At 29.8% G+C, this 27964-nt stretch overlaps 2 protein-coding genes and 1 long non-coding RNA gene across 6 annotated transcripts; all 3 read right to left on the bottom strand.

The window, feature by feature from the left end:
* Positions 1-318: 318 nt before the first annotated feature.
* On the bottom strand, positions 319-5541 carry LOC132920249 (Krueppel homolog 2). The gene is made up of 5 exons (XM_060982491.1): positions 5157-5541; positions 4880-5066; positions 2105-2286; positions 1930-1997; positions 319-1857 (listed from the first exon to the last, which is right to left on the bottom strand). Exons 2-5 carry the CDS (start codon positions 5035-5037, stop codon positions 1504-1506), a joined length of 762 nt encoding a protein of 253 aa, XP_060838474.1. The 5' UTR covers positions 5038-5066; positions 5157-5541; the 3' UTR covers positions 319-1503.
* A 6008-nt stretch (positions 5542-11549) lies between these two features.
* LOC132921444 (uncharacterized) lies at positions 11550-13960 on the bottom strand. Its single transcript, XR_009660869.1, has 3 exons — positions 13857-13960; positions 13545-13731; positions 11550-12013 (listed from the first exon to the last, which is right to left on the bottom strand). It is a non-coding gene; the product is annotated as an uncharacterized LOC132921444 (long non-coding RNA).
* Positions 13961-18123: 4163 nt separating this feature from the next.
* LOC132920204 (uncharacterized) lies at positions 18124-26871 on the bottom strand. 4 transcript variants are annotated; one of them, XR_009660708.1, is made up of 11 exons: positions 26371-26871; positions 25024-25217; positions 22733-22836; positions 22418-22609; positions 22214-22356; positions 21996-22140; positions 20566-21925; positions 20313-20504; positions 19393-19957; positions 18393-19306; positions 18124-18325 (listed from the first exon to the last, which is right to left on the bottom strand). XR_009660708.1 is itself a non-coding variant. In XM_060982393.1 (10 exons), exons 2-10 carry the CDS (start codon positions 25184-25186, stop codon positions 18454-18456), a joined length of 3720 nt encoding a protein of 1239 aa, XP_060838376.1. In that variant the 5' UTR covers positions 25187-25217; positions 26371-26871; the 3' UTR covers positions 18124-18453. The 4 variants fall into 4 exon arrangements, 1 of the variants encoding a protein (XP_060838376.1); XR_009660706.1 differs by having other exon boundaries at positions 20566-21928; XR_009660707.1 differs by having other exon boundaries at positions 20566-21928; positions 25024-25675.
* Positions 26872-27964: the final 1093 nt, after the last annotated feature.

Consider the following 27964-nt stretch of genomic DNA (forward strand, 5'->3'; position numbering starts at 1 on the left):
ACCCAGCCATAAGCGAACTAGTTTTGATAGCATGGTGATGTGGGGGGATGCACAGAATCTCACGTTCTCTCTCTGGATAGATTATAGTAATTTTAAAATGATACATTTTCTTTTAATTTTTCACAATAATTCATTAGAATCAAAATATTTAATTATGTTATGTGTATAATATAAATAACTGTTGATTTCTAAAAGGATTAAAATTATTCATAAAACTACAGACAATTTTTTTCTTTTTAAGTATGAGTTGTTTCCATACTTACACACTACACACTCCATAAATGAACGGTTACACATTAAAAAAAAAAAAAAACATAATATTAACCAAAACCTTAATTTTATTCAGGCAAAATTTTGTATTTACAAAAGAATAAAAACAATGATTTATATAAAATTAATCTATTACTGTTTGTGAGTTTAAAGATTAAAATATAAATACAGTAAACTTAAGTGCTTATAACATAATTTTATCAAATAACTGCTTAATATTGCATCTAACATGAAATATTAGTCAAGTACCTATAATCACCTTATAGTAGATACCTACTGTGTATACATATAATAAACTTAATTAACAAAAATTATATTTCAATACATGGTTTATACACGACTACACAAGTAAGTATTTATGTTATATTTGGCAACGTTGTAGGTATAAAGAATATATTTTTTTAGTAGATTGATTAATTTTAGAATTTTATTTTCAAGGCAATAAAATGGCATTTTTATGGAATATTAAATAAAAATGCCATCTAAAATAATTGTAAATAGAATATAAAGTTCCAGAAAATTAAATAAATTTTTTTATGTTCTAAAACAATATTGAATGTTGTACTTGTGTCAGTCAAACTTAAATGCATTTTTTTATACGTTCTATTCGATGAATTTATATTTTATTTATTTGGTGAATACATTTATAATTTATAAATTATAATACTATGTTCATAAAAAAAAGAATAATATATATATATTTTTTTTTTTAAATCACAGAACACTTAAAAATTAAGAAACAATAATAGTTTTAATTTTAATATGGTTAGTTTTTAATTTATAAAAGGTATAATATACTGTTTAGTCTTTATGCACGCATAAAATTAAACTTATTTTAAAGTAATTCAAATTAAATTTGTTCAAATGTGTTTTTTTTAAACAAAATGGCAAACATTCAAACCCTTGTGAAAATTATTTAAAATAAAATTATATAGAATTACTTTAGTCCACAAAGAAAATACTATCAACACAAATTTCTGAATACAAATAATATGTACTAAAATATAATTTGAATATTCATTTTATTTTAAATAGAAGAACCGGAACCAAATAAAATAAAATAATAATAATAAATAAACATAAAAATCCAAGCAATAATTCTTATACATTTAGTATGTATGTCCAAATGGCATTCTATATCTCTAAGACTAATGATTAATGAAACATGTGTTAGATAAATCCCACCAACATGCACTTAAATAAAAATAATGACAATGAATAAGTCAAAGATTATTAATTTTGCGGTACTGCGGGAGCCATCCGACTAATGGTAGCAATACCCGATAAAATAGCAGATCGCAAAAAAGATGGTGTGCCTGATTTGTTTGCAAAGTTTTCAGCTGCTATACGAAGGTCAGTAAACATGAGTCTTGTATGTGGATTACGTTGTGAAGCATATCGTAATGTGAGGAAATGATAGTAGAACACAATAGATAACAATCCAGAGCGGCCAAAGAATGACATGAATAATGTGAGTGGCATAACTAAGATTTCAGAGAAGGCAATTAGGCGTAAGATACTTCGTGATTGGAACTCAACCAAAGATATCAATAGCCGAGCACCCCACCATGCATTTTGACCAAGAAGCTGAAAAATAAATTTAACATGTTTAATGATTTTTCATTACAATGTTTATAATTAAATAAATATTACACTTACATCAAGTAAAGTTAGAGAATAGCTGGCAAAGTGCACCGTTGAAAATAAAAACACTGGCAGGATTACAACTGAAATAAATCTATGTTAAGGAAAACATTAAATTGCAATGTAAATTCAAATCAAAAATAATATATTTATTGATCTTAAATAAAATATGTTAATATTTAAAGGATACGGATATTAGGTGACACATATAAAAATATCACTGAGTACAATAGGTAATGACAACTGTCTTCTTTGAATAATTGTGTCAGGAACTGTAAAGAAATTTGCATGGCTGGCAAACGTTGGTGAAGACGTAATGCACTTGTAGCTGCATTTGCCAATAAAATTCTATAATATGCACTAGCTGGATTCCTAAAAAATTAAAAATTTACATAAATGTATTTATTTATATAAAAAACAAAACATATTAATTACATTTATTCTATCTCACACCAACTCTTGTAACCTAACTATTATAAAATTTCTTATCCAATTTAAAATCTATTTATTTTTTAACTTTCAATATTGCCGTTTCCATAAATTTAATTGTAAAGAAAATTATAATAAAAATCCTTTTTATTGAGTTCTATTACTGCTCTAATAGGCAATAATGAATAAAAAAAAATTACATTTTAATATGTTTTAAATTAATTAAATTAGGGAAGTGTTGACACTTGCAGGTATAATAAATAAAATGTAGGTATAGTTATCATAACTAAGAAAGTTAGTTTAGGGATGTTATGAGTAGGATGAATAAAGTTAATGTGGATTGTGAGTGTACACCCTGCCAAGATTCATAATTTTTTTAATGCTTAAAAATAATACTATACCGTGTGTCTAATTTTAAAGGTAACAGTAAATATTTTGAACACAAGACTTAGTTTGATTCGGAGTTTTTTTACTGTGTACAGGACATATTATAAATACATCTGTTTTTGATAAATTTTGCGCAGATAAAATAAAAATTTCTTAAATAGGAACCACTATTTTTGATATTTGATTTGGATTGATTTATTTTTTTTAAGTAACTTTTTACAGGTTTTTTGATATCTTCAAAATTGACAGTATTAAGATTGTTGAAATTTTGAAATTATGTAATTTGTAATTATCGCATTTTTAACGCTCTATCTTAATCACATATTTATATGTATAATTTATCGATAAATTCCAATGATATTTTTTTTATAAATTTGATGTAATAATAAATACACCTTGTAGATTTAATCAAAATAAATTATTATGATACCTAAAATTTACGAATTAGTTAATTTAAAACTTTCGACTGTCCTAAAAATGACAATTTAGAAGATATTCAATAACTATAAAGATCAGTTGCTAAAAAAAAAAAAAAAAAAATAAAGCAATCAAAATCAGTATCAAAAAAAATGATTTTTATTTAAGAAATTTTTATTGTACTGTGTATACACATTACGCAGATAAAAATAGTTAAAAATTTAAATTTAACAAAAACAGATATATTTATATGTCTTGTACGCAAAAAAAAAACTCGGAATCAAACTCAAAGTCATGCATTTGAAATATTTCTTTTTACCTTTAAAATTGAACACACGGTATTCATTGAATATTACAATATTGAAGAATAATTGTAAATTTATGAATATTAATAAATAATAGATTATTTAATGTAGGTTTATTGTTAATTTTAGATTTAATAGGACCTATTCATAATTACAATTAGGTAGGTACCTAAGTAGCATACATTATTTAGTATATATAGGTAAAATAATAACATTTTAGAATAAGTAATTAAATTTGAGGTCATATTATGATTATACCATACTGGCCTTGTACAATACTATGACATGTTCAGTAAGACAAAATATCTAATTAACATAATTAATACTTTTCAGATATATATTTCTTATTAAGTAATACAAAATATAGTTCAATTTACCAAAAAAGTTTAAATTATTATTTATATTAAAATTTTAAATTTTATAATAACAGAAAAAAATGAATACACATTTTCAATGAGCTAAATAAAAAAATGTAAATTTACAGTTTATAAAACATATGGGTACTGTAGACCATATTAAAGTATCAACACCAATTTAATCACCAATTGTATTCCAAAGACAAATATTAATTTTATAGGGACTGAAATTAAGATTGTTTGAATTTTATGTGGTATACAATTGATAAAATTTAAATATTAAGTAATCTATTATGTCTTATATCATTATTTTTCAATTGCATACTGTTTAATGTCAAAAAATAATTTAATTTTAAAAAATTACATTTTTATTTTATTACTATAATAGCGTAAAATTTAGTTAAGGGTAGACACAAATGAGTTACGAGGCTGCGAGCTGCTTCTTTCATTATTGAATATTTTAAAGATTCCTTTTATTTAATTTATTTGGTCATAAATACTAATATAACACAATGCTTATTTGTCTCTAAATACCTAAACCATTTCATAGTTTCATACTTTGTTAGCGGTTATTACTATTTTTAAAAACTATGAGTATTTAATTCATATTATTTATAATTACAAGTCTATGACTAATATAGGTGTATAATGTATATTTTGTCTTTTTAAAATTGTTTTTCATTATTAGATCTACTTCTGGGTTTACTCAATCTATCATAATATAATTATATTTTATAGCTTCACTTTCAGACATAAATAAGAATATAATTAAATATCTTACAGCACATTGAAAAAAACATTTATTAACAAAAGTATCAAAAATTGAGTAAAATAAGTGTTTACTATTTTAATAAAAATATTAGAAGACAGGCTATCTTTATTAATCAAAAGAAATACCTAATATAGCAGAACATTAATTTAAAATGATGATAATATCTATAATAGAAAGTTATTTATTTAGTATGTACCTAGGTATTATAATTTTTAAGTAACTTGTATTTTATATCTGAAACACAAGCGGGCAGCAAGGTTAGGTGTACATATAAATTGAAAAAAGAAAATTAATCTTACCAGAAAAGTGGCAGAATGTATGCAAACGTAAAAATAATTGTTGCTAATCTTGTACACCAAAGAGATACTTCCACTTTATGGGAGACAACATGTTGTTTAAGAGCTTCAATGCCCTTTGGTCTAGTTTCACTATCCGTACCGGCTTCGCCTTCAGACATGATGGATTGGGTGAATTTAAAACTATTACCTATTGGAGAAAAAATGAAAAATATAACTATTATAGATGATATAAAAATTCTAATCCACTGAAAAGTCCGAGATTTAAAATTGCACTTACCTTTCTCTACTGACTTCAACAAGTTAGGGAAAAACTGAGTAATTAACTAATAAAAATGAAATAGTAATAACAACGAATCTGGATTCGCAGACTTTAAAAAGAGTGAACGACGATGATTATTGATTCGATAAATTGGATATGTTATCAGAAAAATGGTGACAAAAAAATGGATAATACGATTTTCAGTATTTTTAATAAAAATATTTTAGAACAGCACTTAAAGAAGATGAAGAACCCACGAAATGACCACGAACGGTGGGCAAGTCTTGTGCAATTTGTGCATCAAGAAAATACGTAAAAGCGATGACAATCAGAACGACAGAACTTGCGGAGGTCGGACTGTCGGAGAAACGATGATAACCTGTTTTTTTTTTAAGGACAGCAAGTGAATAGTGACTATAGTGGCTGTTATGTCGTTTATTCACCGATTACGACGACCACAGTTTAACCATTTTGGGACGCGTTAAAATTCCCTACAATGACTACGTGTCTCTGAATGATGTCTGATGTGCCAAAACTTTGCAGTAACAACAGACTAGTAATAGGTAATTTTTTATGAATGGTATATTTGGTATGAGTGTATGACGGGAGTTATACGGACACGGGATTTATCTGCAATCTGCATACTTATAAAAAATAGTAGGAAATAGTAATTAGTAGGAAATCAGGTACCTAATACCTACGTATAAGTAATAAGTGGCAGTGGCATTACTATTGGAGAGGTTAACTACTACTAAAATACGATGAAAACATTTTTCTGGCTTTACTAGAAATAGTATCTTTATTAAACATTTTTTTTTATAGATAATGTAATGAAAATATTTAGTTTTCAATTATGTATTCAAAACCCGAAAATTAAAAAAGATATGAAAATATGGCAATTGTGCACTGTCCCTCCAAAGTTGTACTTACTGTACCTAACAATTTAAAAATATAAGACGACATGTATATCTTGCACAATTCTACTTGAAATATTGTGTTTTAAGTTCAAATTGTCCACCTATATTTCGCTTAGAGTTGTTTTTTCGTTTAGATATGTAACTATGCTCGCAAGTTACCTACAATTATTTATTGTCTTATTGAAAAGTTTCCAATTCAAACTGATTATGCAGTAGAAGTAGATTATTAGTTTTTTACAATTTATTCTTAAAATAAAAATTGTGTTTTAGGATATATAATAACTAATAAGGAATTTTTTTTTAGACAGATTATTTACTAATATATAAGGTAGTAAACAGTAGGCAGTAGACACCTAGGTACTAAGAAAATATTCTATAAATATAAATATTGCTTTTTATGGACAATACTTTTTTATAGAAAATAAAATATTTACAATTTGTATACATAATAATACAATGGGTAAATAAATTTATAAGTTTGAAGTTTCTTTTATAGGTATGGCGGCGTGTGGGAAGGGAGCATTTATTATTAACACTATTTCCAAATAATATATGAACTCAATTTTCAATGTTATTCTATTATATATATTTTAGATAATATTAATGAGATCACGAGGCTACTTTCGTTCAAGGTAATGAATGGGGCGGGTTGTCCAAGTATTGCGACAAAAGTTAGCTTGGATATTAGAGGGTTGGAGTACTTGGGGTAGTATTTAAGACGTTTTCTCGGAATTTAATTAACAATTACAGAATATAAGTGTTGGTATTATTGGAGAATATTTATGGAGGAAAATAATATTAAAATTATTTGTATTTGTTTTTATTGGGCTTGAAACTTTGAAAAACTTTGAGAGGGCTAAGCCACCTAAGTTGTTTCACTCGAATTCCTTCAATGAATATATACATATATATACAGTCGACACTCAATAATTCAAACTTTCGATAATTCGAAGTGACTGTTCGTTCTCTTAAAAATCTCGCGGTAATTATAATAATAACAATTTATTTAAGTATCTACTCAGTAGACATCAATTCCAAATCATCACTAAAAATATACCTAACAATCGAAATTTCATTCTTTAAACGCTCGGCAATTTGAATTATATTCATCAAAATATCAAATGTATTTCTTATATTTTCTTATAAGTTTTTCGTTAATAATTTACTATACAATTGTTATTGGCGATTGACCATTGTGTATGTTTAGCTTATTATTATCGGTAATTATAGAATTATTATCGTAATTACTAAGTACTATATCATAATTCATAAGCATTTTATTTCTTAATCGTCTGTTATCAGTCTTATCGTATTTTAACTCGTCGAAAGCCGACTGTATTTTTAATAGTTTTTTTTTAGTTTCGTTTTGTTGGTTGTACACAAGCGCGAATCCAAAATATATTTATGAGGGGGGGAGGCAATACTATGTGCATATTGTATTTTATCGGCTGCCCAAAACAGACATACTAAAATTTACCTGTGTGGCGTTTGTTGGAGTCTACAGAGGGTGGCTTTTTGCCCCTCCCTTGGATTCGCGCCTGGTTGTACAGTAAAGTTAGAAATTACGTAACTTTTCGCACTAGTCAGAAGTCATCGGTGTCGAGGTTTTCGAAGCTTTATTTATTCAAAAAAAATAGTATTGAAAAAATGAAACTAAGTTTAATGAACCAGAAAATGCAATTACTGATTTTTTCAAAAAACAGGTAATAATTTTTTTATAATAATAATTTTATATTTACATTTTAAAACAATAAATATAGCTGTAATACCGTTTAATTTTCTTATATATTTAATAATTATAATAAAAAACCAAAATATTTTTCAAAACTCAGTAATTTGAATTTTTGTTTTTGCAGTCTTAAATATTTCAAACTATTTAGAAATTCGAACTATCGCCTATCGGTAATTCGAAATTTTTCATAAGTGCCAAAGTGCCAACTTCAACTTCAAATTATTGATAATTGACTGTATATTTTATATATAGACGTTGCAACATCGTGATCGCCAAATGTTAACTTACTACAATAATAACAATATTATATATCTAGGATTCTAAAGGTATTATAATGTTTTTGCAGTTGTTTTACAAGTTGCTGGTACTGGATGGTACTCGCCCCTCAGTACTCGGCACGTCGGCACTATTATTGCGACATTGAACTATTAACCCATGCTTGTAACATGGTCAAATACACTGGTATATCGTACATGTTCTCAACTTGGACGAAATATTGTATAGTCGACTCAGTCGAGAGCCGACGCAGGAATGTTTTTATTATTATACTATATTTAATTATGACGTAAGCACGTAAGCTTGTCAGCGTTTTGCAAGCAGACTGCGTGAGTTAGACCACAGGCGCAGAACCAAGTTAAAAACATCCAAGTGTATTTAGCCATCATGCTCAGTAGTCCGCCGTAGTCGATACAATATAGTGAATTGGTAGTTGATATTAAGTTTCCACATGAGATGTTCTTATATCTGTATATGAATTATGAATATTAAAATTCATAGTCTTATACTTGAATGATGGCTATATCCAAGTATACCTGATATATTTAAAATCGTGCACAGAAAATGTATGAGGGACAATAACTGACGAGTTCTTCGGTATACCTAGTGTTTACGAAACAAAATTTAAGTTAAAAATTTAAATCGTCACCTACAAACAGTAAATAGTTGAGACTTGAGTTAGTGGTATCTATTTATATACATTTAAAACGTGTTTTTACAGTCTCGATCGTTATTGAAACGAGTTTTTATTTCGATCTTGTAAATTGTTTTTATTTATTTACTCTCATATTATATGAATTACTAAAAAAAATATCTTACCAGCTATTTCCGGGGGGGGGGGGGAGAGACCTTAGCCCAAAGGCGCACTGCGTTAAATATTTATTGTGATCATTATTATATAGGTATCAGATGTGTACAATAATATTATGGTCATATAGCATATTGTGCATTTGTGCCGGTGCCAACTTGATGGACATCAATTTGGGACCTACACCTAATTTTCAGTATGCCAGTATGGAATATGCAGGTTTAGGTATCTACAATTACTACTTTAGGTACTATACTATTATAAATTATTAGAATATAGTCTATTAGATTAATATTACTACCATTACTGGGTTGATACTATTATTATGAACATTTGACTATATCATCTATTAGAAAGATAACCATAATTTATGTTTCCGTAGAAGTTTATCAACGTTCTTTTCAATTGAAAATTTTATATTTGTGATTTAATTTTTTAAACACACATTTTACGGGATAAAATAATTCCGTTTTTATACTAAATAAAATAAAATATATTTTTATTGTACATTCTACGAATCATAGTATTAATATGAAATATAAGAAAACATATTCGGATATCAAAATTAACTCGAAGCCCGCCATCATACGATATAAATTTTAAATTATATAAATGTGCGTTTAAAATAGTATTGAACTATAAATTGTTAATTTTTTTAATGTTATTATTCATTAATACTTCCTACATTTTGATATTGATCGATTTGAACGTTGAACCCCTTAAAAATCGTTACTTTAGTTCTATACACTTAAAACATAGGTATTTAATTTTCTTCGAATCGCATTAAATATTTAGTAGTGAACTAGTGACTATAGTGGCGTGCTCAGCTTTTTAGTATGGGAAGGGATAAACAATATTATTGTGTACAGACGTACAGTATATACTATACATTATTCAATGACACTATTTTATTTTATTGAGACCTAAACAACTAGTGGTAATAAATAAATAAAAATAAAAATAATGTACCAACTTATTGATAAGCATATTTAATTATTTTAGGAAAAATAAATTAGATCTTTAAGTTAAAAGGTTAAATTTTATACTAACGACTATTATTATAATCTTTTTGCTTTAGTTCGGCCCACAAACAACCACTAATTTAATGTTTATAGTTCGAATTATTAATATTATTAATAAAAATGTTTTTTACTTCCTCGTGGTATTTATTTAATAAAACAAGTTAAACATTCAAATAACTAAATAAAATAATAAGAAAAATATAATTCCCTTTATTTATATTATATAAATTAATAATAAAAATAATTATAGTACAAAATACAAAAATAAATTAGTAGAGTTTAATTTAAAAATTGTAATTATGATTTTCTGATTAAACTGCAGGGCCGAAACTAAGATATGTCTATATAGGTATTTTGTTCGTAAACAAGGTAAGAAATAAAAAATGACAAACACTGTATGCCATGGTAATCGGCTATAATAAAAAACTGTAGTTTGTATTAACCACACTATTGAAAGATATTATAAGATGATATTCTAGAAGTAGTGGAAAAAAAAAGGTACGTACAGTCCGCAAATATTACAAAAAGCATGCAATACTATATAAGTGCAGGGGTCCCCAATTAATATTTTTGAAGGGCCACATTAAGGATCTGAAATTTTTTCACGGGCCATCAAAATTCTAAGTACGTATTTACATTATTTAAAAACCAATAATATTTAACAAAAATAATAATTTACAATAATACAACATATAATGTTGTCGTAATAATGTGTTATTTATTATTTGTCTGCGGGCCAGATAAAATGTGTTCGGGGGCTGTATGCGGCCCGCGGGCCGCCATTTGGTGACCCATGATATAGTGTATACCTACCTATTTAGTATTTACTCAGGTTAGAGTAACATTCATGTTTTTTTTTATTAAATAGTTCTAGTTAAATTACCTCAACTATAATTAAATTATACAACGAATAACTATGAATTATTTAGATCTACCTATAAAAAATTTAAAATATTCATATTGAAATAGAACTTTTAGGAATCAATAATAATATGCTAAGATAAAAAATATAATATTATTATTAGTATATGTATTAAATTACTATTAATAGTTAATAGTTTATTCCTTAAGTAAATGCACACATGATTATATCATAAATTCCGGGATGATTAGAAACGAGAAATTTATTTTTTAAAACCGATATATATAAAAAAAAAAAACGCATTAGAATAATGGACGATATCAATAATATGGTGCATATATCTCGGCGCGTTTTATTCACATCGGTTTGGTTGAACGAATTTTTTGATAGAATCATTTCTTGTTCTATTTTTGGTGTACCTAGTATAAAAAAAATGTATAATGGGATGACTACAGTGTACACGGGTGAAAGCCCAGAACGTGAATGTTTATATCCGCCTCTTTAAATCTGCTACTGTCTAAATGATATTTGAAGACGGTGATATTTATATCATTCAAAATAATTTATAGTTTTATTCCAATGATGTAATAATTTTTATTTATGTGTACATAGATAATTGCATATTTGCATGTTATAACATGACCTTAAATGGACAATATACTACTGAATAAACCATATACAAAAACCATAGCACAAAATAATAGATAATATACTTATGCAGTATGTATATTTTGACACATTCACGTAATCATATCCGTACACCTTATATGCTATATAGAATGATTAAAGGGCTCGGAAGTTGTCAGAATGGCATATTGTTCTATATGCTTTTGATTTATAGTAGACTAAGCCGACTAAGTTATATTAGATAATAAAAAAAATAAAGTAAAGATTTGTGTTTATAACGTTAAAATATAGTATATACATTTGTAAAAAATATTATAATTTATAGAATATATATTGTAAAAATGAAAAAATTAGATTGATGCAAGGGCATTTTGTGAAGGAAAAAATAAATAGTTTAATTAACAGCAAATTGGCGGCTTAAACTTAATCTAGGTATATTTATTGAATTTTTACTTTCTATATATGTGTACATTTATAATTTATTGAACTTGCCAGGGATATATCACACTGCAGTTATATATATAAATAAGGTACTATATATTATCTTATAGTGACAATTTATGTGTCGGCAGAAATAATTGGGTTTATTGTAAAGTATTGTAATGTGTAAAACACAAAATTAGTCCATCATCTGTAAATAAAAAAAAATTTCATAAATTATATTTATTAAAATATAAAATAAGTACCTATGTTTGTCACTTAAAAAATGAGTAAATAGGTACATATAGAATTTTCAATTTATTTTTTATATCTAGATATTTATTTAATTTTTAAACTGTATTATTTTGATTAATTCCTATTAATTTTAACTATAATTTGAATATTTACTTAAAATGTTAAAAGCTTTATCAGCTATTACAAATTTATATAATATTTGATGGATTTATATTATAGGCCTTTTAATTTATGTCAGTGAATTATTTTATTTCACAAAATATTTAAGTTGTATCAACTATTATTGTAAATCAGTTATTTGTTATATTTACCTGATCTTGTCTAATCAAATTTAAAATATAAAAAAAATATATATAATATCATAAAATAGTGAACAATTCGTGTGGCTATACAATATAATATACCTACACACCCCTGCAGAGCTAGAGTCATCTGAGTCTGTGTCGTCAACATTGATGTTAAAGATGTATTCCAACTACTGACTAACCGACGTAATGACGGTACTATGGGAGAAAATTCACACGAGCTTGTCTAATCGATTTAAAAATATAAATATCATACAATAATATTATCCCTTTGACGAGTATAGACAGTATCATGGGCGTAGCTAGGATTTCAATCAGGGGGGGGGGCAGTGGCGTAGCCAATTTTAAATCATTAAAACTCAATTTATAAGGTGTAAGAAGTATAATTTAGTTTGAAATGCAAGGGGAGGGCACTTGCCCCCCTCCTGCCCTAACCTCGCTACGCCCATGGACGGTATGTATGTTCACTAAAGAGGAACGATTATGTATATTTTCGTCATAATTGTATTTTTGTATTTTTTTTGGTATGATATTTATCAAATTTTAGTGATAGTACACTAGTTTGTACAGATTTTAATCATATAATGAAAAATGTGCTGCTATCTGTGAATAATATTTTGTAATTTATCTAAAAACATTACTAGATTATATAGATTTTTAAAAATAATATCTTTCTATATTCTATGTATAATGCAAGTTGCCTATACTCCACGGTTTATTTTATCTTAAGTCGTGCTATACTCTCATATTAATTCACTCTGTGGATGACTAGAGTAATAAAATAATTCATTCGTCAAACGGCAATAGAACAAAACGAAATGTGTGACCTTAATTTATTAATACTTTTTTTTTTTTGTAGTAATATAATCGGAGGTTTTAATAATACGAAATAATTATTTAATGTCGTTGGCATATACCTAATAATGACATAACTCGTGAGTTGGAAAATTGATTATGAACAAGATAAATAAATGCATTGTAATACGCGACCTCGAGGGACATTGGAAGTTACATCAAAATTTTCGAGTAAAAATGCTGTATTTAACATATTTGTTTTCCTATTTTATGTAAAAGTGACTAACCATGAATGCATTGGTTTAAGAAAATTGTACAATATATGTTTTAAATAAACATACTTAGGTATTATTATTAATAAAATATAAGAATTTTATAGTTACGCACAATGGTAATTACGTCATCGTCCATTGTAAGATCTATTATGATGCCAATATCATCACCTGGGACAACACATTCTTCATTATTCAAACATTATTATAAGGAATCGCCGGAGCACAATTCTAAGCGATCAAATTTTCCAAATATCCACCATACTATATTCGGTTAAATAATGTTTAAAGTATTTTGTGATCTTGTTAAAAAATAAATATATTGAAGATTAGGAAAAAAAAATCATATAATGTAATAGCCAAGTTAGTGACTGTCTATAGTAGTATATAATACTGTATATTAGTACTATTATAGTACTGTATTTACTTCGTCTACGACGTTTGCTGCGTAAATTAACTCATCGTTCGGAACTTCAACAAAATAATCCCGAGGAAGTTTTCTAGAGAATCCAAATCGTAATAGATCTTCACTACCGATTCATCGCCTTCGTTATTACCTTCGTTATATTGGCCCGATAATGTACCATCGTCTGGATTTCCTGACATATGAGGAGCACCTACGCTCACAAAATCAAATGCATCGACCTTAAGTAAGTTCAGATAGATTTTTATTAAGTAAAAGAAAACAAATAGTCAGTGGATTTAATAGGGTCTTTGAATTTTCTTATGCCGTAATATTAAAAAAAAAAAAATTTTAAATGTAAGTCGTTAAAAAATATATTTCACGACAAAATCAATTAAACAATATTTTTCGAAAATTGTATTTAATAACTAGGTTATGTATAATACGATCGGAAGAAATTGATACATTTGAAAAAAAAAAAAAACAAAACAATTAATATTAGTGTAATTCATAATTGAATAATTAAATTTTAAATTATTTTGGACGTTTTAACACATTTTTGTAAAAATGTTAATTGTTTTTTAATTTTTTTTAGTAAAAACAATTTTAACTGCACGAACTGGACATTGGTACTTACTTCTTGGTATGCGAAGTCGTCAAGCGGTGCCACAGGATCGTGATGAGTGACGAGGTCTGCAGAGAACTAATTCTACTACCTAGCGGCGTATTCATCGATTACTATGACTGAACCATTATCAACGATGTCGCGAGACAACGTATCATCATCGTGCTAAATTTCTGTAGCATAGAACAAAATAATTTTATTAATACTGATTAAAACTGAAAGAAAACGTGTACCTTCGACAACAAGGGGTTTTAACTTTTTTTGGATGTGGTTTTCATCATTATTATAATAAATTATCGTGCGCTTACGCTTATTCTTCATTTCGTAGCTAAAGTGTAGGCACGAAATTCAAAAATTATTGACAACCGCATTTTATTTATTATTGAAATAGAATCGATTTTATATACAAATATAATCATGCTAATCTGCAGTCTGCAGATTATGTGTTTATTTTTACGTCGAAACCAACCGATCGGCTGTCGCATTGGTTACGCGTTATTTTGTTTTCAGCTATTCACAAAATAAACAATTATGATTATAATAAATATTATTTATTTTATTATATTATTTTTACATAGATTTACGCTTAAAAAAAAATATTATATTTGAACCACAAACGAATAGACGAATATCTGTAATTTATAAATTATATTTAACAGCATGTATAAGCATTTGCATTATAATTTTGTATGCCAGACATAGGGTATAACTGGACTTTAAAGTTAGGGAGGGGGGGCCTTCAGCCCTAGAATTTTTTTAATAAGTAAATTAATTTAGATATTATTATAATTACTTAAAGAAAAATATATAATATTGCAATAGATACTTCAATAGATGCAGCACGCAACGGGACAGTAAAAGAAAATTCATAAAAAAAATATATTGCTATAACAGTAGTGTGAATAGTGTGATACATGTACATAAATCAACTTTTGAAATCACAGCTAATTTTGTTTTAAATTCGTTACTCATTAAAAAATATAACTGTGAATAATTACAATAATTAAATAAACTAAATTAATTACAGTCATTACAGAATTGCTTTTATTATATGAATTATATGAATATTTTATATCATAACATAAATTATGGTTATATAAGCTTCGCAGTTATGTATAATATCTATAATGTTCATAACTGATTACTATGTAGTATGTACGTATATAATCTAAACTAAACACTGAGGTTCTTACAAATTCTATATAGACTGCACAAGCCGACACTCATAACAGTAATAACGAAGTTGTTAAGATTAGACTAAAATACTTAAATACTTAATAGTTTGGTGCTTGGTTTTTAATTAATGGTTAGCCATTTTCAATTAATTTTTTTTATTGATCACCACTCAACAATCAATACTTTATTGTAAAGTAGTCATTGGCGATAGACAATCTATCGTGAAATAATATAAATTATAATAAAGAGATAGCGGGTTATAAAGACGCGTACTAATTTTTCTCTGACGATTATTCGACTTGGTTTTTTAAAACTATTTCATGAAACATACCTAGATACTCGTTTCAAGCGAACAGAATAAAAACACATTTAATAGTATATATATTCATACAATTTCAAGTATAATAGATTAATTATAATTAATATTTATTAATTTAATGTAATTAGTAAATAACTAGGAACACAATCAACATGAAAAAAATGCAGACACTGTACGTTTTATCTTTTGGTTTATTGTATATTAAAAACATGATTCAATATTACAATAGATTTAAAGTTAAAATGCAGTCCAAAGGTATAAATTCGTTCACATATAGATATTAATAATAATAATAATAATAATAATAATAATAATAATAAATATATTATTAAATTAATAATCCTAAGTCATAATCACAGTAGATAAACAATTAATAAAGAAACATTTTGAGAATAAGTTAATGTCCGAAAAAAATTCAAACATTTATACCATGTACTCTTAACATGTAATAATTCAAGTACAATGTTTAAACTATACATTCTTCTAAATAATAGTTGTTTTTTTATCTCTTCGAAGGCCTAATACATCCTGTATCTACTATACCTATATTCTTCTTACATTTATATATTTATATTTAATATAATATCATAATAATAATTAGTCACAGTATATATTTATAATTATCTTATATCTAGTAACAACTATAAATTAATGGCAGTATAAGTCTGAATCAAAGAGCCCGGTATTCAATTCACAATAACATCACTCAAATTATGTTATAGGCACAAAATATGTAAAACGATCAAATTTGTTTTGCATATTTTTTTGTACGTTAACTATATAGGTTAATGACTGTCACTATAAGAATAAAATGAATATTTATATAGCTGGAAGACAGATATAAAATTAAAATGATTATTAAAATGTTTAACATGTAGTTTATGGATATTATTAATATGATTTAGGCCGTTTTATTGACAATAAAAATATAACGATAATAACAATAAATTAATAACACCGTTCTTCTCAGTCATTTGTCAAAGAATTAAATTATAAATAATTAATTCATTTTTAGTGTTTAATAAGTGCAATTACTTTGACAATATTAATTAAGTACCTAATTAAATTTATTTGTATGTGTATACAATGTTGATTGTTATAAGAAATTAATTTCATAGAAAGTGGTGCTGGCGTAGTTAATTTTAAAAATATGGTGTTTGTAATGTTTACTTTATATTTTATTTTAAATTAAATGATAATAAGTATGACACAATAAGATACCTAATAAATATTAGGCAGCTACACAGAAATATCGAATATTTGTTGCGTATAATATACTCAACTTTTTTCGACGACTAGACGAAAAATAGAAACATTATTAAATTTAATTAAAAATTTTTTTTAATCGTTTTGAATTATTTGGAAATATTTTGATTTAACACTTTAATCAGTTTGATTTATGATATGATCTTATATATTATTAGGTACTATTTAATAATTTGTATTTTTAAATAAAATTAGTATTATTAATTCTTATTTATGTGTAGTGACATGATTATGTACTTTAAAATTGAGACAAATTTAAAACAGGCACTTATTTTAATTTCAAATTTTTCTAATTAATTAATGGTAAAAAAGTAGTTATAATTGCTACAAAGTAAATTGTTTAATATTTTTCTATATACTTATTAGTTATTATATAAATTATGCGTCATATTAGATTGTATTAGCAAAAAGACAAACAATTTAACATCATTGTCTATTCGTTAGGATTAGGTACATTCAGAATTAACTGCAGGAACGGAACATCAACTATAATATTAAAGGGGTGTTATAATAGGCAATAAACTCAAAGATTTATGACTAATTAATAATAATAATGTTACAATAAATACCTATGACACATAATCGAATGGTGGAGAGGATGTCATGTCCTCATATCCTCAGAAAATAGTCAAGTATAGAACTACTAATATACCTATAGTTATAGTTAAGCAATAGTGGCTTAGAAAAATTGCTTTAAATTTATCTGTCATATAGGTCCGAATAAAAATTTTATTTGTACATTGTGATTCAATTTTTAACATGGAAACTAGACATAATTATATCTATTTAAATAAAGCTAAGCAGCTTATGTAACGTAGTTATAGGGATATTATAGTTGGATATCGAAAATTAATTATTATAATATATTATATGTAAATAATGAGCTAAAAAACACCACAACAATATGAAATGAAAATTGTATTTTCGTACAATTGTCATCCAAAAACAGTATATATTATATATGTGAATACATGTAATATATACACACATCAGCGGTATAATTACACATAAGGGCGCACCTACAAATATTTTTGCCTCAAAAAAATGTTTACGCCCCGAGGCAGCTGCATCTGTTGCCCCTTTGGTAGCCACGCCACTGACATACATCTATAACAATATTATTATTGGATACATGTGTCTTAAAGCCAAGTAGGTTTTATTTTTAAATACCCACCTAGACGGTTTTGAAATTATTTTAAAAATCTTAGTGAAAAATGTTCTTTTCAAACGCATCACTAAATAGTCCACACCTGTACTTTTTCGGCGATAACGCACCAATTTGATTGGTCATAATACGAAGAAATAATGTGTAAATTATCAGCATGTTTCTCTATCAGCTGGTCGAGTTCACCCTCTCTAAACACGTGGTAGTATCTGTGGAACGTTATAGATCCACCACCGTGTTCAGACAGAGATTCTTGTGAGGTGGATAAGCTGCACGTGTCGTCGCTCTTGGACGTTTCCTGGATCTCGACGGCTGCGTGCTGACGGACCAGGACGGCGGCCCGCCTAGGATCTGTTTCCTCCGACGACGATCGGCCATCGCACCGCGCCTGTCTCCGATCCGCGAACCTTGTGTCCTTACTACAGTCACTCCACGATGTCAGTGAAGTCGTACTCTGCGTAGTGGTGTGTGTGTCTGCAGTATCGTTAGATTCAAGTGAGTTACCAGGTCGAAGAAGCGATACCTGGCTACTGGAAACCGTGTCGCGCCTCGAGTCACACTCTAGCTCCAGGGACGCGTGCCGGTCTTCGGCTGACTCCACTGACTTACGATAGAGCCGCGACCGGAACCCTTCACGGCTCCGTAGGACCTTGTCTACAGAGTCTTGTGTCTCAACGGAAATGCTGGGCCGGCGAGGCGCCTCGGATCCGGCCAGTATTTCGATTCGGTGGTAGTCCAGTGGTTCTTCCTCTGGCTGTCCGTCGGAAGATGACGGGTCCGACAATATTTCGTCGGGTCGCATAAGTTGGTGCAGATATTGCATCAGCTCAACTTTTTCAGGTTTATCTACTACATCATCGCGTGCCTTCTTTGGTTCTTCTGTTGGCTCCATTCCTATTGCCGCACGCAGTTCTTTGTTTAATCTTTTATTTTAAACATAACAAATCGTTTGCGTTTCAATCAATCACTTTGATATAATATATAACAGTAGAAAATCATAAAAACTTACCTTTCAGCAAAGTCCACGAGATGCTTTTGACATTCCTCGTCCCACGTTTCAGGCAAATCTGAAAGCTCGTCTTTAGAACACTTACTAGCCCTTTTATGTTTTGGTATTGAACCGAGACTTGGACTGTTTCGAACTGCCGTGCCTTTGTTTGGATGCTCTTGCAGACTCCACCGGTTAGTATGATTTGGTTGATCATCTTTAAGGTTATGGTCTTCATTTGGATTAGGACTTTCTGTTAAGTTGTGATCTTCTTTTGGACTAGGATCTTTTTTGGGGCTAGGATTTTCTTTCGGGCAGGGATCTTCTTTCGGGTTGAGATCTTCTTTCGGTCTGGGATCTTCTTTTGGACTGATGTTTTCTTTCGGACTGGTATCTACTTTAGGGCTGGGATTTTCTTTAGGGTTGGGATCTTTTTTAGGGTTAAGATCTTCTTTATTGTTCGAATCTTTTGTAATTACGGCAGATTCTAAAGAACATGCTTGTTCTAAATTACTACATTCCGTTGGAATTTCATACTCAGTTCTTGTAGGTGTTTTTACGTCAAAAGATTCTTCTAACTCGATGTCTACAAAAAAGTCAGAGGTTATGTACTTTCAATATAATAATTATGTATCAAACTTTTCAGACAATAGAATACGACATGGAAAAAATTATATGATAGGCATTGTTATTAAAAATGATTTTATAAGAAAAAGACGCCAAGAAAAGTTATGAATTAGATATGAAGAAAATTGCAAAATAAAGTATTTTTAAACCAGAAATATAGCAGTAAACAAGAAATAGAAAAATAAACAGATAGGGGTGTATTTATTTGGGTGGGGGAGGCGATCTTAACAATTTTAAAAATGTGTATGAAATTACTGTTATAAAAATAAGACTGTTTTAAAAACAATTTTTAAAACTTGTTTTAAATTAATCACCTGTAATTTTGCGTTCATCTTCCACTACTACACTTATAACACTGCTAACAGAATCAGAGGATGATGATTCAGCATCACTATCTACATCGTCTATTTCTGGATGAAATGTTTCTTCAACTGTTTTAATGAAGTGTCTCCCTCGTAAACCAGAAAAAGTTCGATCTGCTTTTGGTAGACGATTACGTCCAGTTACTAAATAATAACAATTTATTTTAAATTAATTATGACCAAAATGTATTTGATTAGTATATACCTGGTTTAGTATTTAAAAGAAGATCTTGAATTTGTTTAAGCTTTTCTGCACTAATTCTTTCTTTAGGCCGTGCATTATGATCTCCACCTTCACAAACATGATCTCTACGTTCTAATTCTTGATCTTTTTCTTGTTCTCTTTTAAGCTTCATTTCAATAGCTGTTTTCACAGGTGATAATTTGATTGGTTTCAAAATATCGTCAACTTGTTGTTCTGCTGATAAATTTAACTGATACGGTTCATTTCCATTTTGAGAGTTGAACCTAGCTGGTAATTTAAAATGAGATGGGTGTATAGGCGCTGTTTTTGGCGTGTTTGGGTGTGAAGATGACCTGTATTGACTTTGAGATTTAGCAGTGGGTGTGCACGGAGCTGTTCGTGCTTGTTGTTCGACTAATGGTGGAGAACATGTCTTGTCAGATCCACCGGTGGCATTAACAAATATAACAGATGCTAAACTACTCAGACTGTCCTCAGAGTCAACACTAGCATCACTCTGTAGACTATCTTTTGATGAATCTTCCGAAGACCCATCTTCACGGGAACTTCTACGTCCGTCACAACACGTTGTTGTTACCAATGCGGGAACTGGCATTTCTATTTTTTTTTCATCACTAACCTTTTCCTCACAACCTTCCTTATACCCTAGCATTCTACTAAGTCCACTTTTAATGTTGTCAGATACCTGACTGGATGGATTTTTAAACGTTTTTGTGAATCCTGTTTTGAGCAATTGTAATGTATCTTTAATAGATTCCAAAGTGCGTGTGCTATACATAAGCTCTTCATTTAACGATGCTTGCCTCTGGATGTTCTTTTGTACGATTTCTTTTTCTTTGAGCCTTTCTACTGACATAAGTTCTTCATTCATAGATCTTTGTTTGATTTCATTACTTTTATATCTATATCTTCTTGAACCACTGCAAACATCAAATTGAGGTAACTTATTAACCAAATCTTTCATGTCAGTAGCTTTATCTCTATCTTCTTCTGCATCTTCATCACATAACGATTGTTTTTGTTTTACTAATTTAGGCTTTGAATGTGTTAGTGGCATTGATTTTTCCAATTCCGGTATACTTGACCTCGATCGTACCATCCGTTTTTCCGCTGTGTTTTTGATATCGCTTAAACTCTTTGACTTGTGCGTAGGAGTTCGATTGAATAGCGGTATCGAGTCTGGTGAATCTTCCATTCGTCTAAGTTCTATAGGAACATTTAGTACGTCTTCGTTACAAGTCTCACATCCTTCGGGATCCGAACGCAGTACTGGCGGCATTTCAGTACCATAAAGTGAAGTCCAAGAACTAACAAACCAAGGTTTTGATGATACTTTACCTCGCTTAGTTGAACCGGCAAGCTTCTGTAACAAAGCGAGTCCATGTTAAACGCATACACGATATTTTAAAATCAGCATAATAACAATTAACCTGTATTGCTTTCCGAACAAAGCTATAACAAGTTTCAGTCCCTGGACTTGATAAACTAGAACTACTCGGGGAACTCGTTATTCCTTTTCTCAAATTTGATTGTTCTTTACGCTTATTTTTTCTTTCACAACACATTTTGGTACTCCTATTTATTAATGATGTTTAAATTTATTTTGTTCCAATTATAATAATTACAATATTAATAATTATATACTAACGTTGTTGAATCGGAATTGGATTTTTTTCTCGTACTAATGTATTCTTCATCAGACGTGGTTGTGGTTGTAGAAAATTCTGTCGATTCACTTTCTAAATTTCTACAGGGTTTATGCCAAGGCATTAGAACATCTTGAGATTCAAACTACGAAAACGAGATATTATTTCTTGCAATAATCAAAATTAACAATATTTATTTGTAATACTTTTCTATGGCGTCGTTCCATGGCCCACACTGTAATTATTATACGACCACCAATTCTAAGTACCCTGGCTAGTTCTCGTAAAGCACACACACGTCTTTCTGTTGTCGAAAAGTGATGAATAACAGCTATAGATAATACCGCATCTAAACTACAGTCTTTGAAAGGCAAGGTTAGATTGTCACACACCAATACCTAAATTTGAATTAATTTACAATTTAGAATTTAGAATTTATTGTTTTTAAATAAAATAAAATATTACAATGATTCAATCATTTTTTTAAGTGTATATATGACGTGTAAGAATAAAATATTTACTTCGCTGTCTCGACTTCTAGCTATTTCAGTTAACCTCAGGCAACGATCAACCCCTACTTTGAACACATGCGGGTTGGTCGACAAATATTTTCCTGTACCACAACCTAAAATTTAAAACAATATTTACAACTTATTTATTAGTTTGATATTAATAAATATTGTATTCAATATGTATCTTGGAATAGGCGTGCAAAAAAAGTACTAATATTAAATATTTTTCATAGTTATTTATTTCTATGACTAATTAATTATTTGCTAGCAATAATTGGTGATGACAAACACCCAAAGAATACCAAAAATATGAAAGAAAACAATGATAGTCGCCCTAAAGAAACCAGGGAAAGAGCCGTTAAGTCTAAAAAATTACCGGTCAGGAATAGAGCAAAACTTTATCATACATTAAATAATCAGTGCAAGCAGATTAGGAAAGAACAGAAATTAAAATAGACACCCTTCATGTTATGCGTGGACTTTAAATCCCTAAACATCGGCTTTCGCTAAAGTTTCGTAATAGTTTCTTAAAAGGAACTATTAAGCTAAACAAAACACCAAGTGAATTCAGACAAGAGAAATGGAAAGTGAAAACACTGAAAACTAATTTAGAAGATCAATAAATAAACTAAGAAAAACTATACTAGATACAGAAGCCTATTTATGATTTTAGCACCATTTTTTCCTTTAAAAAAACTTAAACCCTAAAAATTTAACTTCTAGCGCGGCGTCCCTTTAAGAGACTTACATTTTGCCGCCTGGAGCGATTGCCCCCCCTTCGCCTCCCCTAAATACGCCTCTGACTAGATGTATATGAGAATTAATAGTAAATCTGGAAATCTATGATAACTAATAACTGTTGTAGGATGATATAATATAAAATTAATTATAAATTAAGAAACAGAGAATACTAGGTGATGAGAATACAATATTCTCATCTGGCCATGAGCACATGTTTGAGTGTACGGATACTTACTCCAAAAAGAATCTTATGCTGAAAAATCAAAAGGCTATTGACGTAACTCAATACTGGACAATGTATGATATACAACTTACTGTGATTTTATATCAAACAATATCATATTACTCATATTATCACAAGTATTATTATTTATTTTAGTATTTATTATTATTTTATAATTATTTATTTGTTGTTTTGACATACTACATAGAATCAATGAAATTAAGATTAGGTAATTAAAAATATAAGGACATTAATATCATAATAATTTACCTATTAAGTATTAACTACATATTGGTGGAAGAAAGTTATTATTACTAATAAACATTAAAATTGTATGTATTTCGTGGTATAAATATACAAAGGTATTGAAAATTCCCCATTCTTCAGTCTCCAGGGTCGCCATTGTCACAAAAGATAATTTCATCTGTTCACTGTGCAGGTAGGTATATGACGTAGTTTTTTGTTATATAATATTCGTCGAAACTCAAATTAACTAACTCTATATAACAATGAATCGTATTTTCTCGATTATTAAATACAATTTATACATTTTAACTTCGAGTTAAAAGACACGTCGTTTTAAAATTTAATATTTTTGACACCACAAGTTAAGCAAAATCACGTCTCACAACTCGCGTGATCCTATAGGCTATAATATGTATATATGAATACATTATAACTTTTAAATGTTAGCGTTAGGATTTGCATAGTATTCTAGTTAATTTAATCTCAGAAGTTAATTAAATTTATCGTTAACACAAGCTCGGCTTATATAATATTAATCCTATTAATCTTGAACTACCTATATATACTATAATATATAGTGTTTGTAGGTCGTACGAAACGTAAGTATTTTTTCCAGTCGCTCAGCAATACCGTAGGCGAATGCTCAAGCGGAATCAAATTTGAATTAATTGAAAGTGCATAATACTAAAGAAATATTTTGATAATTTTTAATCTCGATGCGCATATATGCGGCACACGAAGTGTAAGCAAGTACTTATATGTGATACATATTATAAATAATTTGACTTTGATATCTCTAAATCGTGATGTATCTCGCTCGAAAACAATAGAATTACACACGTAGGTATGCACGAAATTGGCCAGCAAAAAGCAATGCAGAAAAAATACCCCCGTCACGTATATTATAAGCACTCCGGAATTCCGGTGCAGTTTACAACGTTTAGGTACATTATAATATTATTGACAATAATAAACGTTTGGCTGAACAATGTCATTTACATAACGACTTATTTTGTCGGTCGCAGAGAGTATAGTACCTATGGGCATAGATATCCTATATTACGATATATTAATTTATCATCATGCTCACCGATGTCGCACACCAGTGAACCGGGCTCCAAGTCGTGCAGGAACTGCGTCACCTTCGGCCACGGTTTGGTCTTGTGCGCGGGCTGGTACATCTCCTGGTATGTGTCGTGCACGTAGGCCTTCTCCAACTCCAAGCTCCGGGCTAGCCGGTCGGCCCTGTCCATGGCCCCGGCCCGGCTCGCCACCGAACCACGTCTGCAACCGCGCGTGGCGAGACGATAACGTTATTATTATCATATACACGGTATGCGGTATGCTATTACGCTGCAGAGGCCAACGGCCGAGCGGCGGCGGCGGCGGCGGCGGCGAACAACGGCGCCCGCGACTTTACCCGACATTTGAAGCGTCTATAGGTAGGTATAGGTGTATGACAGTGTACACGCACGTACGGTAAAACGGCCGTCGTCTGCGCCGATCATTATTCATCCCGGTGACCCGGTCACGGCGGCGTCGGTATCATGACGTCACGGGAAGCGCGTGACTTGACGTCACCGCCGCCGGTCCCCTCTTCGCACGTATTGATCCCTCCCTCTAGCCCGCCGGTCTCGCACGCCACGGATACCACGGAAATCCCTTCGCACGCGATTCCGCCGCCGCCGCCGTCGCCCGTCCGCACCACGCACCGTGTGTGTGTGTGTGTGTGTGTGTGTGCTCTAAAATAACACCCACGAAACGCTTACGTAATAATAACTTGTTACACCGTAATAAAATGGATATAATTTTTTAATTTACAAAACGTCACGTTAAGTATGGTCGCGTTATATCATTATATAGTATCGTTTATATTGTTATCGCCCGTCGTATACGCGGACGCGGACGTTTACGCGTTTTTGGCGCACCTCCCCTGCTAACAGACCGTCGCACGCGATACGACCCGGCGGCCCGTGGATTTTCACGACCAAACCGAAAACCGACACGATAAACGTCGTTTACGTTACTGCAGCAATCGAATTGAACGGGCGCCCCCCCCGGAAATCCGTGTCGATTCGATCGTGTTTTTATCGCCGTCTGGTGCAGCAGCAGCGGTTTGCAGTCTGCACACCGCGATATCGACCAAGCCCCACACATCGAAGATACCCAAAACCGATATTGTATTTCGCGTGAAAATATCGATTTATATTAAATACGATTGCGAGCGAATGACGAGGAGAATATTTGACGGTAACATCATATAATAAAAAATCGCATTCAAATCGTTACACTGTAAATAATAATGATTTAAACATTTTAAACGTATAACAGGTAATATGATTGTTGTTTGCAGAACGATATACCAAACATGCATATCCACACAGCCACATAATATAATAATAATATATAGTTCATGTAATAATAATATGTTACTCACTTAAAGTTATAATGACGCTTTTCGTTTCACTGTCGTCATGATCACATCGCGACGTATATATGTGGGTGTTAGATGACAATGCGAAGTTATCGCATGAACATATACATATATATGGTATATATTTATTGATATATCCCGGCCGACTTACCTATATATACTTCTTAAAAAACATTCACACACGCGCGCGTGCCCGCGGTAAATTGACTATATTATGAAGTTATCAGTTCCGGTAGTTAATAACAATGTTATAATATCACATATAAAACAATAGTAGAAATATTCCTGTTTCCTGTATGGCGATCGAACGATTTTTTGAATTGTCTAGATTTTTTTATCAATTTATTTGTTTTTTTTTTTTTTTTTGGAATTATTTAAACTTATTTTTACGACGGGGAAAGAAAAAATGTAAAAAAAAAAAACGAAAAAATAAACAAACGAGAGAGCTCCGAGGCGAACGTCGGACGCCTCGTCTCGGAGGAAATACGGAAACAAACGGGCACCGCTGCGGCGAACGTATAGTATGCAGGGGAGTGATAGAGAGCACATGCGCCGTATCCGTGGCGTACGGCCAGGCGCAATGATGATGTCGATCAGGCGCGCGGCGTGTTTCGACTTTTACAGAGGTACACGCGCGCGTAAATGACTGACCGCACGCGACTCCTGCTGCAATAATAATAATATGTAATAACAAGACATCAAAATATGTGAAAATAATGATAACATTTTATGCCTTTGAAATGTGTGTAACTAATTATTTTAATTTTCCCGTATTGTGAGCCACAAGCCCACAAATGTGTAATATTGTGTTAAAAAAACTATGAATATTGTATTCTCGACTTCAAAAAAATACAAATTAAGCAAAATGCCTATTCATTCTTCTATTATAATTGTTTATAATATTTAATATCAACGAATAACATGTAATTAATAATATTAAAACTGTGTATTAATTGATATGAATATTATAATATGTTGGTCGTTTTTTAAGAATATTAAGGTAATATTATATTCAAAACACTAATAATATTAAACCACATCTATAATATTATGCGTGTAATTTAAAAAAAAAGACTAAAAATATTAAAAATATAAAATAAAGTATATGGTACTCGTATATTTGAAGTCTCTGTTGTTGGTACAAATCAGGTTGTGTGAGATGAAAAATCATTGTATCGAAGCCGCCTTAGAGGAAAAAATCGTAGTACAGTAGAACCTCGATTATCCGAACCTCCGTTATACGAACCCTCTATTATCCGAACTGCAATTAGCGTATCCGAACGTTCTGTTATCCGAACGCTCGTATCCGCGATTTGTCTGCAGAAAAGTGTTGCATCAGCTCATCGTAAAATAAAAATTGATAATTTTGTCAAAAAAATATAACAAACATTATATTATGTTCCTATATGTATGTAATGTATTTCTAATGAAATACCTATTAATAATAATAATAAAATAAATATTATGTATGTACATAATATAAAATATTTAACTGTTTAAAAAAATTTTTTTTTTTAATTTCCAATATCCGAATGTTTGGGTATTCAAACTAGGTGCGGTCACAATTAGTTCGGATAATCGAGGTTCTACTGTACAT

The sequence above is a fragment of the Rhopalosiphum padi genome, chromosome 2, assembly GCF_020882245.1.
Source record: "Rhopalosiphum padi isolate XX-2018 chromosome 2, ASM2088224v1, whole genome shotgun sequence".
Taxonomy (NCBI): Eukaryota; Metazoa; Arthropoda; class Insecta; order Hemiptera; family Aphididae; genus Rhopalosiphum; species Rhopalosiphum padi.

Excerpts from the sequence above, each read along its gene's own strand:
- LOC132920249 (XM_060982491.1), bottom strand. The coding sequence starts at position 5,037 with ATGTCTGAAGGCGAAGCCGGTACGGATAGTGAAACTAGACCAAAGGGC. Across the intron at positions 2,287-4,879 it reads TACATTCTGCCACTTTTCTG|GAATCCAGCTAGTGCATATT; the intron begins GTAAGATTAATT and ends TTAATTTTTTAG. Across the intron at positions 1,858-1,929 it reads ATTCTCTAACTTTACTTGAT|CTTCTTGGTCAAAATGCATG; the intron begins GTAAGTGTAATA and ends TTTATTTTTCAG.
- LOC132920204 (XM_060982393.1), bottom strand. The coding sequence starts at position 25,186 with ATGGACAGGGCCGACCGGCTAGCCCGGAGCTTGGAGTTGGAGAAGGCC. Across the intron at positions 20,505-20,565 it reads TCTTTTAAATACTAAACCAG|TAACTGGACGTAATCGTCTA; the intron begins GTATATACTAAT and ends GTTATTATTTAG. Across the intron at positions 19,307-19,392 it reads CTCGTGGACTTTGCTGAAAG|ATTAAACAAAGAACTGCGTG; the intron begins GTAAGTTTTTAT and ends TTAAAATAAAAG.